This window comes from Pinus tabuliformis, chromosome 5_1 (genome assembly GCF_031772625.1).
Source record: "Pinus tabuliformis cultivar Carrire ecotype Pingquan chromosome 5_1, CPIR1, whole genome shotgun sequence".
NCBI classification, from domain to species: domain Eukaryota; kingdom Viridiplantae; phylum Streptophyta; class Pinopsida; order Pinales; family Pinaceae; genus Pinus; species Pinus tabuliformis.
The window spans coordinates 783,799,937-783,812,776 of record NC_142305.1 but is presented as its reverse complement, the minus strand read 5'-3'; the positions used below and the strand labels follow the sequence as shown (position 1 = coordinate 783,812,776).

The following is a 12,840-nucleotide window of genomic DNA, read 5'->3' as shown; positions in this document are numbered from 1 at the left end:
ATGCAATTTTAAGCATGCATACCTTGCAAAATGGGCACAAACACAATATTTTTAATTAAAATATTTATTACTCTATAAAGTTAATTTGAAAGAAATACAGTTTTCTCTTACAAGCATAAAAAACTGGTTCATAATATACTAACCATATAATTTATTTTAGTTTCTCGAAGAAAACCTTATGGAAAGTCCTCTATGTACTTCTACGTGATCTATAAATGGTAGACATGATAAACGACAGACAATTATTATGATACCTAATCCTAAGGGAATCAAAAAAGTCAAACTCACAATCTTCCCTTCGAGTTTTCACATCTAACTCTAAGGACCAATCAAGTTAACCATCAAAACTAGTATACATTGTTTCTATGTTATCTTTTAATTCTTTTGAGTTCACAGAGAATTAAATGATTCATGCAATGCTTTGAAAAACACATATTATTGACAAAAATGTTGAAGTGATAATTTACAAAATATTTCTAATGGAAAGAATGCCCTTGATATCATTTTACAGGTAACCAAATGGTATTCTTTATCTTGAATGCTATAGTTGTGGTGGTAGTTGCTATGACATTCGAGCCTTTCCTACCTCGATCAACCGATAGACCAAATTAGTCAAAATGACAGATACTGGATGGTGGATAACGAAGATCCAACTATTGAGCACGGTCTTGTTATCATGTATATTTTCAAAATATTGGAGTCCACGTTGACATATAAATTATTGTTCTCCCTATGTTGTGATATTATTTATTTTAAAGAAATGCCAAGGTTTCTCATCCCGTAGTGTGATTTTCAAATCTCTTGTATTATATTGTACACTAAACAAAAGATAGAAAAACGAAAGGGCATTAGAGATTGTTGTTTTTTTTATTATGAAGTTTGCATTTACTTAGCATTCCTTGAGATTTTAATTAGAAAGAGATAATTTAGTGAAACAAGGTTACATTTAATTGAAAATATCATCTGATTTTGCTTATAACATGGTTAATACTTTATTTGATATATTTATATAAAAATATGTTGTATTATATTTACTTATATTGATAATGTATTTTTAAGATTATATTAACAATATGAATGTATGAAATCATGGTTTTTTTTGAATGTGCTACTTTAATACTATATTGGCAAAACATCCACCATTTATTAAAAGGTGATATATTGCACAATCACTCAACTCAATGACTCTTTGGTAGATCAACAACCACCTTGCAAGGAACACATGAACCATCTATTGTGATGATCAACCCTCGTTGGAGGCTAAAACAATGCCTCATTTTTATCAATGTGGCTCAACTCTCATCACTATTTTATTGCATAGTGAATGTAGGGAGTACAAGCACATTACGAAGTATCATTTTAATTTTCTTATTAAGATCTCAATCATACAAATAATAACCATGTGCAACATGATTATGTTTAATTGGACAATATCATTACCTTATTGTTATGAAAATGATAAGATATTTTGGTTATTTAATATATTGGGATTATGTTCTAATAAATTTAGCATTTTATTTTGTATTGTTATATTAAGATAAATAAAGTGTAGTCTACAATTTAGTATAGAAGAGATGTGTAATGCAACATAATGTTAATAAACTAAAATAGAAGAAAATTTTAGTTTTGTAATATATGATTGATAAAAAACTAATTATAAGAAGAAAAAATATAAAAAATTGTCCACCATATTAATTAAAAAATATTGTAATTAAACAAAAAAGTCTTCTTAATCAAGACCTTTTAAACCAAAAAAGTTTCATTTTTATCATTTTTAATCAAGCGCAGAAGTATCATTTTAATTTTCTTATTATCTCAATCATACAAATAATAACCATGTGCAACATGATTATGTTTAATTGTTCATTACCTTACTGTTATGAAAATGATAAGATATTTTGGTTATTTAATATATTGGGATTATGTTCTAATAAATTTAGCATTTTATTTTGTTTGTTATATTAAGATAAATAAAGTGTAGTCTACAATTTAGGAAGAGATGCGTAATGCATAATGTTAATAAACTAAAATAGAAGAAAATTTTAGTTTTGTAATATATGATTGATAAAAAACTAATTATAAGTATAAAAAATTGTCCACCATATTAATTAAAAAATATTGTAATTAAACAAAAAAGTCTTCTTAATCAAGACCTTTTATCAACCAAATTCTTGTGCATAGGTTTCATTTTTATCATTTTTTATGTTTACTAGGTCCATGGTTAAGATGAAACTGTGTTGGTTATGTTAAAAGATTACTATGCAAAATTATATTAATAGTAGAGTATTTCAATGCTATTGTAATGGGGAGGGAATGTGTAACTAAAAAATATATTATAATTTATTACCTTAATTTGTTGAAGAAATATTTTGTAGGCATTCATTGAAATAATATTCCAAAAAAACTCATTAGCATTCCTTGAAATGATATTCTAGAGGAAAGCACATCATTCATACAAGAAATAAACATGTATAAGATCACTTATTCTGTGTTATTTTTTTGCATCTTAGGGTTGACCGACACTATCCTCATTAACATATTTAACCTATCCCACCTCACGCAAATTAATGTTCTTAGAATGTTTATCAATTATCATTCTAGTACCCACACAATGATTTCACTCTAGCTTTGTAACATGGGAGGGCTAACCATCAAGGAAAACTTTAAAGATGGAAATTTATCTTAAAGTTTAGAAACTTTGGCGAATCCCACTAGTCCATAATATGAAATCTATAAAATGTTTGAAGATATTTTTGTAAAAATATTCAAATTTATAATATTTTTATATAGTCTATATATAATTTTTTGGCAATTTTTAGAGTAAAATAATTTCATTCTATAAAATTTGGGCGAATCATTTTTACAAAAAAATGGAAATTAGCGAATCTTTTTTTTTTGAAAAATTATAGAAAATTAGCCCATGGGCGAATATTAGCCCCTAAAATTTTCCCTACTTACCATGAAAGATGCTCCACCACTTCCTATTAGTGTGATGTCCTTCATTATTCCTAACCAAGTTTATCATATAATTTCCCCCCCTTCTTTAAACAAAGTAAGCATGAACTCATTCTTCACATGACATGACTTGGTGAGAGAATCCTTAAAGAACTTACATATCTCAAAAGACTTTCTTTTGAGACCCTTCCTTTGTCAATGAGCTTCCCAAGCTAAATATCCAACCTTCCTTCAAAGCCCCACTATTTTGGAACCTTACATATGTCCACCCAAGTGTTGTGAGGAACATAAGACTCCCTCTCCCAAGACAAGTACACATCTATCTAATCACAAAGACCTAAGTGTCAACCCTTTGCCTAGTTCAAACATGTGGTGCAAGTATCATGAGCACAACATTCACAACTCAAATGAAGGTCATGTCCTTCAATAAGAAAAAAAATATTCTTCCAAAAAGGGATCACAATCTCCCTTGATCCAAATTTCTACCTCACAGTGATGCACTATTTGTAAACAAGATGGTACATCTCAACTGGACACCTTCTAAAGATAAACTCTTCTTCCTCAACCTCTCAACACCACAACTTCTTTGATTCGGATTCTCTCAGCTATTGAAATTAACCAAGATTTTTTACTTGTGTGATGTTAGCAAAATTACATGTGAAAGAGTATGAAAAACCACATGTGCATACTTAAAGAAGATGGAACATAATGGCAACCATCAAATCAATGAACACAAACAAGTTGATAACGAAGTTCACCCATTGTGGGTTACGTCTATGGGCTCGGTGTCAAGAGTGGAGAATTTGCTTCACTAAATGTTGCAAGATGATGATGAGTACATGATGAATTCTTTATCAATACAAGGAAGAACTCACTTAACTTAGAGTGGTATGTCTATCCAGGAAATGTTTTCCTATAAGAACTCTCATTCATATAAGCTCTCCTTCAACATTAAAAAATATCAAACTCTCATATGAAGTGGCATACAAGGATCATCCAACAAATGGAATACAAAATCTCAACATCAAATCATCATCTCAACAAAAATCAAAAGAAAACTTGGCATTTGTGCATCTTATACCTCCACTTTCGGGGATGTCTTTAAAATGCACACCTCTGTGGTGAAGTAAAGTTATGAGTGGGGACACAAACAAATTCCTCTAGCTCGATAATGGGTCTAGCCACAACTGATACATTCTATGGAATATTTCCTTAGGTTAGAACCAATTAAGAGGGCCTACCTCTTAGTACGTTTATCCTGTTTGATGATGTCCTTGCTTGCTCGCTCTAGATATCTCCCGCTTCCTTCTTTAAACCCCTGAAACAAGTAAACAACAACAAACAACAACCATGATAATAGACAAATTGTAATTCAACCTACTTAACAAGTCAAGAAACATTAAGCCATGAACATGTAAGATAACAAATCATGTAGGAAATCAATCGATAGTTGCATATATATTGAATCAAGAAGAGATTACAACCATTGTCTTGACGTTGTCGTTCTCCTCCGACAAAACCAAGTTCCCACACACTTCTGCTAGCATTCCATGATGGCTTCAACAATAGCAGTTTTAAGGCTCTTCTCTTCAGGCTTCACATTAAACCAAATTCACACTTCTCCCTCACACAACTAGAGAGCTACAACTATGAATAGCTTATTATTTACTCCAAACTTAATTAGCACTAGCACACCAATATTAACACTACAACACTAACATTAGCTTGTGCTTGGGAAAAAGGGAGGTTTATATAGGATGAATTGATGGGAGATGGATCCTCTTCTCATGGTAAAAGGTCTTATCTCTTGAGGTAGTTCCATCATTATAGGGGAAAGGAACCCAAACTGACATCCTCAACCCCATCTGGCCAAACCATTTACCAAACTTCCGTTACGAAGCTTCTAGAGTTGGAAGCTTCAACTTTTTATTTAAAAACTTTCCATAAGAGGACCAGCACGGCTGGAACAAAGCTTAGTCACTCTGGTCGGCACTAGGAATAGTGTTAATCCCTGCATATCGGTGCGAGGAGGACAAAGGCCATTAGCGCCAGTTTTGTAAACTGGGAAAACATAAGATTTTGGGGAAATGGTGCAAAAGGGAATTGCTCTGCTCATGAAGAGGGACACAATGGAAGTTTCTTTATGAAAGGTAAGCATATAGAATTCACTTTAGAGGTCCTCCAAGATCAAGGAACGGAGAGTATAGGGACAGTGACAGAATGTTGTGTAATAGATGCCCCCTAAAGCATGAAGGCCGAACTAGAGTGAGGGATGAAATGCTTTATGAATCAGTGCGAGGAACCGTAGTCTGCTTTCGGAAAACCTGCAAGCAAGTAAATATACGTATATATAACTGATAACTATGTCAAATGATACATGATTCGTGGAATGGATGTAGCCATTCAGAGAATGATCATGTGAATGGATCCAGGCATGGGCACGGCCATCCATCAAAGAGGATCATAATGAAACCAAGGTATGGTCGCAACCATCCAATAATGAGAAGGATCACATATGATAACTCATGGTATGGTCACAACCATCCATCTGAAAGAGACATGTATATCAACATAACCATGTCACATCACTTCACAACCTGGACTTTGTGTGATCTGAGCCCAGGGTCTTGCGCTCCAACACAACCCAATCAAAGTACAAATTCTAACATGCGAATAGATGTGTTAGCGTTGAACATGATAGAAAGTCGTTTGATTACCAGTCAATGATGTAAATTGTTAACAAGCGAGAGGGAAACCACCAATAATGACAATGGTCCTCAAGGTACTATCAGCACAATCCACAGAATGTGAATAGAGGAACTGAATTCGAACACCTGTGAAATCACTCGATCGAAAGCCAATGATGTGAACTCATCATCGAGTGCGAAGAACTTGCCATTAGGGCATGCAAGCTCTAAGGTACTAAAAGGGAGCCTCTCGGCCAACTTCTCGGATAATGAGTTGAAGTTGACGGAAAGCGACCGTGTTGAAGAAGGGCCATAATGTACCCCACATCATCGACGCAAGACAAAAGGATGCAAAATGATTTTGGATGATACAAAGAATCAGAGGTAAATGTAACTGCAGAAGGACAACTCTTGAACATATCGGCGACATGACTGGAAGTTTGGCATCATTGGATTCATAGGATCGGTGGTCATGATGACATGGCAGAGATCAAATGGAAGGAAAAAATGAACGGCCCAACCCAAGAAAGTCAACAATAAAAATGAGGATATCCCAACCCGACACGAAACAGAAAGTGTTATGTTCAAGAGTGAGCTGCCGACACAATTGATTAGATTTCCAAATTTTCCACCACCATTTCTAGCAGGTACCCCAATTATTTTTTAATCGCAAGCTTGAAGGGGATAACATATGCTTGCATTGTAAGGTCATCCTTCGGACGAATCTTACCTAGTAAGTTTAACGAGCCCTAGGAAGGAGAAGCTCATGTTCGTCATGATGACAAATCCGATGTCGTTTAATATTTTAACGAGTTCGACAAAGGTATAACTCAGTATCTTTTTCATGTTTGGAGAGTTTTAAAAAGACACGGAAAAGAAAACTCCACATGGTATTTTTTCATATGTTTGTGTCTCCTGAGCCCGAAAAGGTAGAAAACGATATTTAAGAGAATCGCTTGACCATTTCAGTCAAGGAGTACCTTTTTCGTAAATAGTGCATCCCAGCCCGAAAAAAGGGTAAACTTATATTGGACACACGACGTTTCACATCCGTTAACGAGTTCGAAACGACAAGGGCTCGACTATATTTTCATTTTTAAAGGGTCGGAAAAGAGCTTGCAAACCCCCCATTTTATTCTCTTTTATGAGTCAAAAGGAAAAAATACTCAGCGATCTTTTCATTTGAGTTTTTTACGAGTCAAGAAAAGAGCTTAAACATGACTCGTCCTAGAGGAATGAGTGGTATATAGGGTAGCAATTGGTTTCTGCAATGGTGGAACTGCACAAAACATGTAATGGTCAAGAGGCTAGCTAACAAAACCACTCATCGTTGTGGTTCCTCAAGAAAGGAAAAACAACCAAGTGAAAGCATATGATTGGCCAAAGAGATGGTGGCAATGGAATGAAACAACCAAGGCTCACTTAGCAGAAATTAGCTAATAAAAATGACAATCACGAGATGTTAATTGGGCATGGGTTCATTTTTACATAGTCTTGAAATGAAAAACTATGCTTGAGATAAGTTTACATGCCCCTGACATAATGACTCAATTCGAGGTACATGCCCCCCAAGCTTCATTTTAGTCAACTAGGTGGATGGAATGAAGTTTCACTTTCGAGATCTTGGAAAGACTTGACTGGGATTTTATGATATCTTAATCAAAGACTCGTTTTGGAAAAGGGAGTTGCTTCATTTGGTAATGAGGTTAACACAAGACCAGGAACTATCCTCATGACCCTTGTTTCATTTTTTAACAAGCTTGACACAAGACAAGGAACTAGGCTCACACCCTTTGTTTCATTTTTTAACGAGGTTGACACAAGACTAGGAACTATTCTCGTGACCTTTGTTTCATTTTTTAACGAGCTTGACACAAGACAAGGAACTATGCTCGCCTCTTGTTTCATTTTTTAACGAGGTTGACACAAGACCAAGAACCATCTTCATGACTTCTTGTTTTATTTTTTAATGAGGTTGACACAAGACCGGGAACTATCCTCATGAAGTCTGTTCATGACCCATAAGAGAACATGGCTCCCAATAGGTCTTCACTAGATGGAAGAACCACGCTCTGGGAGGAATACATGTCATTTGGTACCAAAGATAGATCGGGTTCCAATGCCCCCAGTACATAAAATACAATACCATCTGTGTGATCATCAAAAGATGTGGAGACGAAACGGGTAGCCACATAATTGACATGTGGCTGGGAAGGCACTGCTTGCAAACAAGAGCCGATAGGGGATGATGGTTGCAAAGGACGTGCTTGGTGACCAATGAATAATAGTTGATCAATAGTCACAATTCTCCCTTCATGCGGAAAACAAACCACATGGAAAAGTGAAGAAATAATAGCTCTTATGACATAAACATAGTCGCGTCCAAGGAGAAGATTGAAATCTAACGGACCTTGGACTACCATCACGTCTATATAGACAGTCTTTCCTCCCAAAGTAATATGGAACTTAGGAAGGACCCCTAAGGGTTGACTAGTTCCTTTGTTGAAGGCCAACATATTCTAAGTGATAGGCATAAGCTGTGGGGAGCCCAAAGCTTACCAAGTAGTAGAAGACATGATGTTAACAGACGAACCTTCATCTAATATAGTGCTAGGTACTACCATATTATAGGCTTGTACTATGATCTAGAAAGGCACATAAGATGGGAGGCAGAAAGCAGTCAAGTGACTCCAATCGAAAGAAACGACAGAACTACTTGGTGGGGGTATCATATGATTTCCCCCATGCTCTATAGGAATAGGAGAAGGACTCTCCTGAACAACCGGGACGGGAGGGTCACTCTTCGATTCATGAGAATCTGAGGAGACGAGAAGAACATGAGCAGTATGATCACTATCTTCCGGAACAGAGTGAACAAATGAAGGCGGAGACAAGTCGACACTCTGTTCGACCAATGGTTGGTCAGGAACAAACAGAAAAGAGTCTTGCTCAGGAAGAGTAGGACGAACAAGATATGAATCCAAGTCAATCTCTTTACCAACCGGGAGAGGGTCAGAAGAAAGCCTCTAATAACCAACAGGAAGTTGGGGTTGAGGAGCTGCAAGGTTTTCCAAAACTTTGGAAGCTTTATCCATAAGAGGACAAAGGTGAAGAAGATGCTCTCCTTCACATAACCTACAGGGGAATCTAATATTTCCCTTCTTCTTACCATCATTAGCTGAAGGCGTAGCATCAACATGATCTCCAGAGGTCGACGGGGATGGTCAGTTCAGGTCTTGATACCATACCTCTAAGACTCTGGGAATGCCAGGATAGTCTCGAAGGAGATGGTCACCCTTACACAGCTTGCAAGGGAATTTGACCTTTCATGGAGGATCAGAAGGTTTGTCTACAAGAGGTGCATTTAGAGCAATAGCTACATGGTTGGCCTCTCACTTATCTGACTTCTTCTTCATCATCTTCTTATTCTTCTTCTTCTTAGCCTCCTGGTTACTGGATTTCAAACTTTCACCAGGTGAAGTAGAAGAGGAAGAGGAAGAAACAGGGGAAGAAGGGGAGAGGTCAACCTTAGAATCAACATGATGTGATTCAAATGAAGGAGATGGCAGGGCAGGATTTGGGCCACTCGGGACCACCGAGGTCGAAAATAACTAGACAGGTAAACCAATGGTTAACCCAGGGAGGGACAACGTTGCCATATAAGGAGCACCAGCATTTCCAAAAGAAGGAAAAGGACCAGGATTCCCATCCGAGGGGAACCCTTGACTGGTAGACTCTGGGAATGTTTCCATTGGAATCGACCCTAAAGAATCACTAATGAAGATAACTTTAACCATGGATATTTCATGGGCAGATAATTTTAAGACACTCAAACAAAACTTTGCCTTTTCATATTTTAAGAGTCGAGAAAATGACAAAAGATGACTCTAGTCGCTTTCGGAATTAACGATCTCGAAAGGACAAGTGCTTGAATGATCTTTTAAGTTTAATGAATCAAAAAGATCAAATGACTGCTCTAGATGATCTAGGTAAAAAGGATTACCAAGCAACCGTGAACTGTAGAATACCTCCCGGCAAACCGAGAAGTACGAGCAGACAATCTCCCCGAATGTTGTGTTCGGTGTATCATGTTTGCAAGGTGGTCGACTCGGTTTCCTTTGAATAAAGGATTGCAACCTAGAGGGGTCTCCCGTTATATACTCGACGATACGGGGAGCACAAATCTGTACTAGCGTTGTCTAATGCCGAAGCTAACGACCGCTGCTAGGTTTAAAGACATCAGAACACGGCTTTAACCTAGACCACTAAATGTGAGCATTAAGTTTCAATGCTTCCTTAGGTTAATTCAATAAATTTTAACGTTTGATCTTGAATTAGGTTTCAATTACAAGACCCTACCACTGTTATCTGGAAAAACTCCCACATGCAGCTATATGAGAAAAGAGATCTTTGTCTTCGTTGAAAGTTATCACTAATTGAGAGATAGAAAACAGAAAATTAATGCAACAATCGAAAAATGAAATATTTCACTAATAAATCTCCTAAATGCACTTAATCTTCCTGTAACAACATAAGAAGTTTCATTTCATTTCCAATGCTTGTGATGATGCAATTATCGCTTCTCAATAATGCTACTAATGCAATATTTTCTCTTAAGTAAACTAGAATGGTGTTCTCCTTTTCATAAAATGCAAAATGAATCTTTCACATAAAGCACTTTAAATGAAAGTTTTCACAATTCCAAATAAACAAGCATCAATCAAATCCAAAGCATTATAAATGAAACTAAAATCAACTTCTTCCTTGAATCGAACAAACCAAACACATAAATTCTTCAATCAACAAACCAAGCAATGTATTCTATGCTTGGAAAGAGAAAAAAGACTCGAAATAAAAGAACAAGCGAGACTTTTTCACTCATTCAATTGAAAGCAAAGCATTCTAGTCACTTATGGGCAGAAGAAGAGAGTGTGAGGGTTAAGACACACTGGCACTAGAATGGGAGAAATTCTGATTTTTTTTAACTCAGAGACTAGAGCGACTTTTGGGCCAAAAGTAGCATTGATCGGCATGACCAGCACAACTTTCAGGCTAAAAATAGCGCTGATAGGCCTGATCGGCACAACTGTTTGGCCAAAAATAATGTTGATCGAGGGATTCAAAGAAAAAAATAAAAAAGAACTTCACACAGGGCCAGACTTAACACATCAGAGGGTGGGCTAAACCAAGCAAGCACACAAAGCAGGCTAAATGAAGCTTTCTAGTCAGGGAGAAGACGGTCTAAAAAGCTTACAGGGTCGAAATCATGAGACCAAAATACGCTAGCCAAGATTTGGGGCTAACCATAATCTTCACTTATAGGCATCAACACAACTGCCTACCTGACAAAAGCTCCAAAGAGAGGTCGATGTGACTGTTTCTCAGCGTATCGCGCTGATTAGCGTGACTATCAGCGAATTAAGCGCGTTGAGCGAGGGAGCCAAGAAAAAGAAAAAAAAACAGTGACCAGATCTGCTACTATGAATTTCAAACTCAGACCAGTAAGCGGAAGAAAAGAAACAGGACCAAAGGGAAAAAGTGGAACTAGAAAAGTTCACACAAAATCATGAAATCTCAAACAAGAAAAACAGAAGGATTTGTTCCCCAGTATGGTCACCAATTTGTGGTGAAGTAAAATTATGAGTGCGGACACAAACAAATTCCTCTAGCTCGATAATGGGTCTAGCCACAAATGATACATTCTATGGAAGATTTCCTTAGGTTAGAACCAATTAAGAGGGCCTACCTCTTCATACGCTTATCCCGTATGATGATGTCCTTGCTTACTCGCTCCAGTTATCTCTCGCTTCCTTCTTCAAACACCTGAAACAAGTAAACAACAGCAAACAACAACCATGATAATAGACAAATTTTAATTCAACCTACTTAACAAGTCAAGAAACATTAAGCCATGAACATGTAAGATGACAAATCATGTAGGAAATCAATCAATAGTTGCATATATATTGAATCAAGAAGAGATTACAACCATTGTCTTGATGTTGTTGTTCTCCTCTGACAAAACCAGGTTCCCACACACTTATGCTAACATTCCATGATGGCCTCAACAATAGTAGTTTTAAGGCTCTTCCCTTTAGGCTTCACACTAAACCAAATTCACACTTCTCCCTCACACAACTAGAGAGCTAATACTATGAATATCTTGTTGTTTACTCCAAACTTAATTAGCACTAGCACACCAATATTAACGCTAACACTAGCTTGTGCTTGGGGAAAAGGGAGGTTTATATAGGATGAATGGATGGGAGATGGATCATCTTCTCATGGTAGAAGGTCTTATCTCTTGAGGTAGTTCCATCGCTATAGGGGAAAGGAGCCCAAACTGACATCCTCGACCCCATCTGGCCAAATCATTTACCAGACTTCTATTACGAAGCTTCTAGAGCTGGAAGCTTCAGCTCTTTATTTAAAAACCTTTCCATAAGAGGACCGGCACGACTAGAACAAAGCCCAGTTGCTTCGGTCGGTGCTAGGGACAGTGTTAATCCCTGAATATCGGCATGAGGAGGACAAAGGCCATTAGCGTCGGTCTTCTAAACTAGGAAAAATAGAAGATTTGGGGAAATGGTGCAAAAGATAATTGCTCTGCTCATGAAGAGGGACACAATGGGAGTTTCTTCATGAAGGGTAAGCATGTAGGGTTCACTGTAGAGTTCCTCCAGGATCAAGGAATGGGGAGTACAGGGACAGTGACAAAATGTTTTGTAACAACTCTGCTGAAGAAACGAACTACGCGATTGAATTCTTGGTGAAAAATCGTGAAATCTAACTGTAAACTCAACCCCCTTGTGAATTGGTCAAATTTGGGCTCCTCGGGAATCTCAAAGATTCTTCAAGGATTCTCTTCTGCTAGCTGACTAAAATTTGGTTGCTCAGATGAAGAAAATGATCATTCCATTGTGTTCCTTGTGAAAAAGTGGTTCAAATGAGTATAAACTCTACATATTTCTGACACCTTCAAAATTATACCCCAAGGAATCCTAAAGATTTCTTAGAGAATATTCTTTAAAATATTCCTAACATATGCTCTAACAATATTCCTAGAATCTTCTTGAGATTCATGCCTTTATTGGCCTACATATGCCCTCATCTCTCATGTATTCTACATCATTCTCCTTGATCCTATTTGAACCATTTGAATGGAATTTTATAACAAAGTGTGAGGGTGAATAAGACA

The 12,840-nt window shown here is 36.8% G+C and overlaps 1 protein-coding gene across 1 annotated transcript in view; it reads left to right on the top strand.

Annotated features, from left to right (window-relative positions):
• Window positions 1–776, top strand: part of LOC149167283 (protein ZINC INDUCED FACILITATOR 1-like) — a 283,522-nt gene extending 282,746 nt beyond the window's left edge. Inside the window, exon 17 of the mRNA XM_089431494.1 lies at window positions 512–776. Coding sequence (XP_089287620.1) covers window positions 512–612 — 101 coding nt within the window. The 3' untranslated portion in view covers window positions 613–776. The remainder of the gene's footprint in view (window positions 1–511) is intronic.
• Window positions 777–12,840: the final 12,064 nt, after the last annotated feature.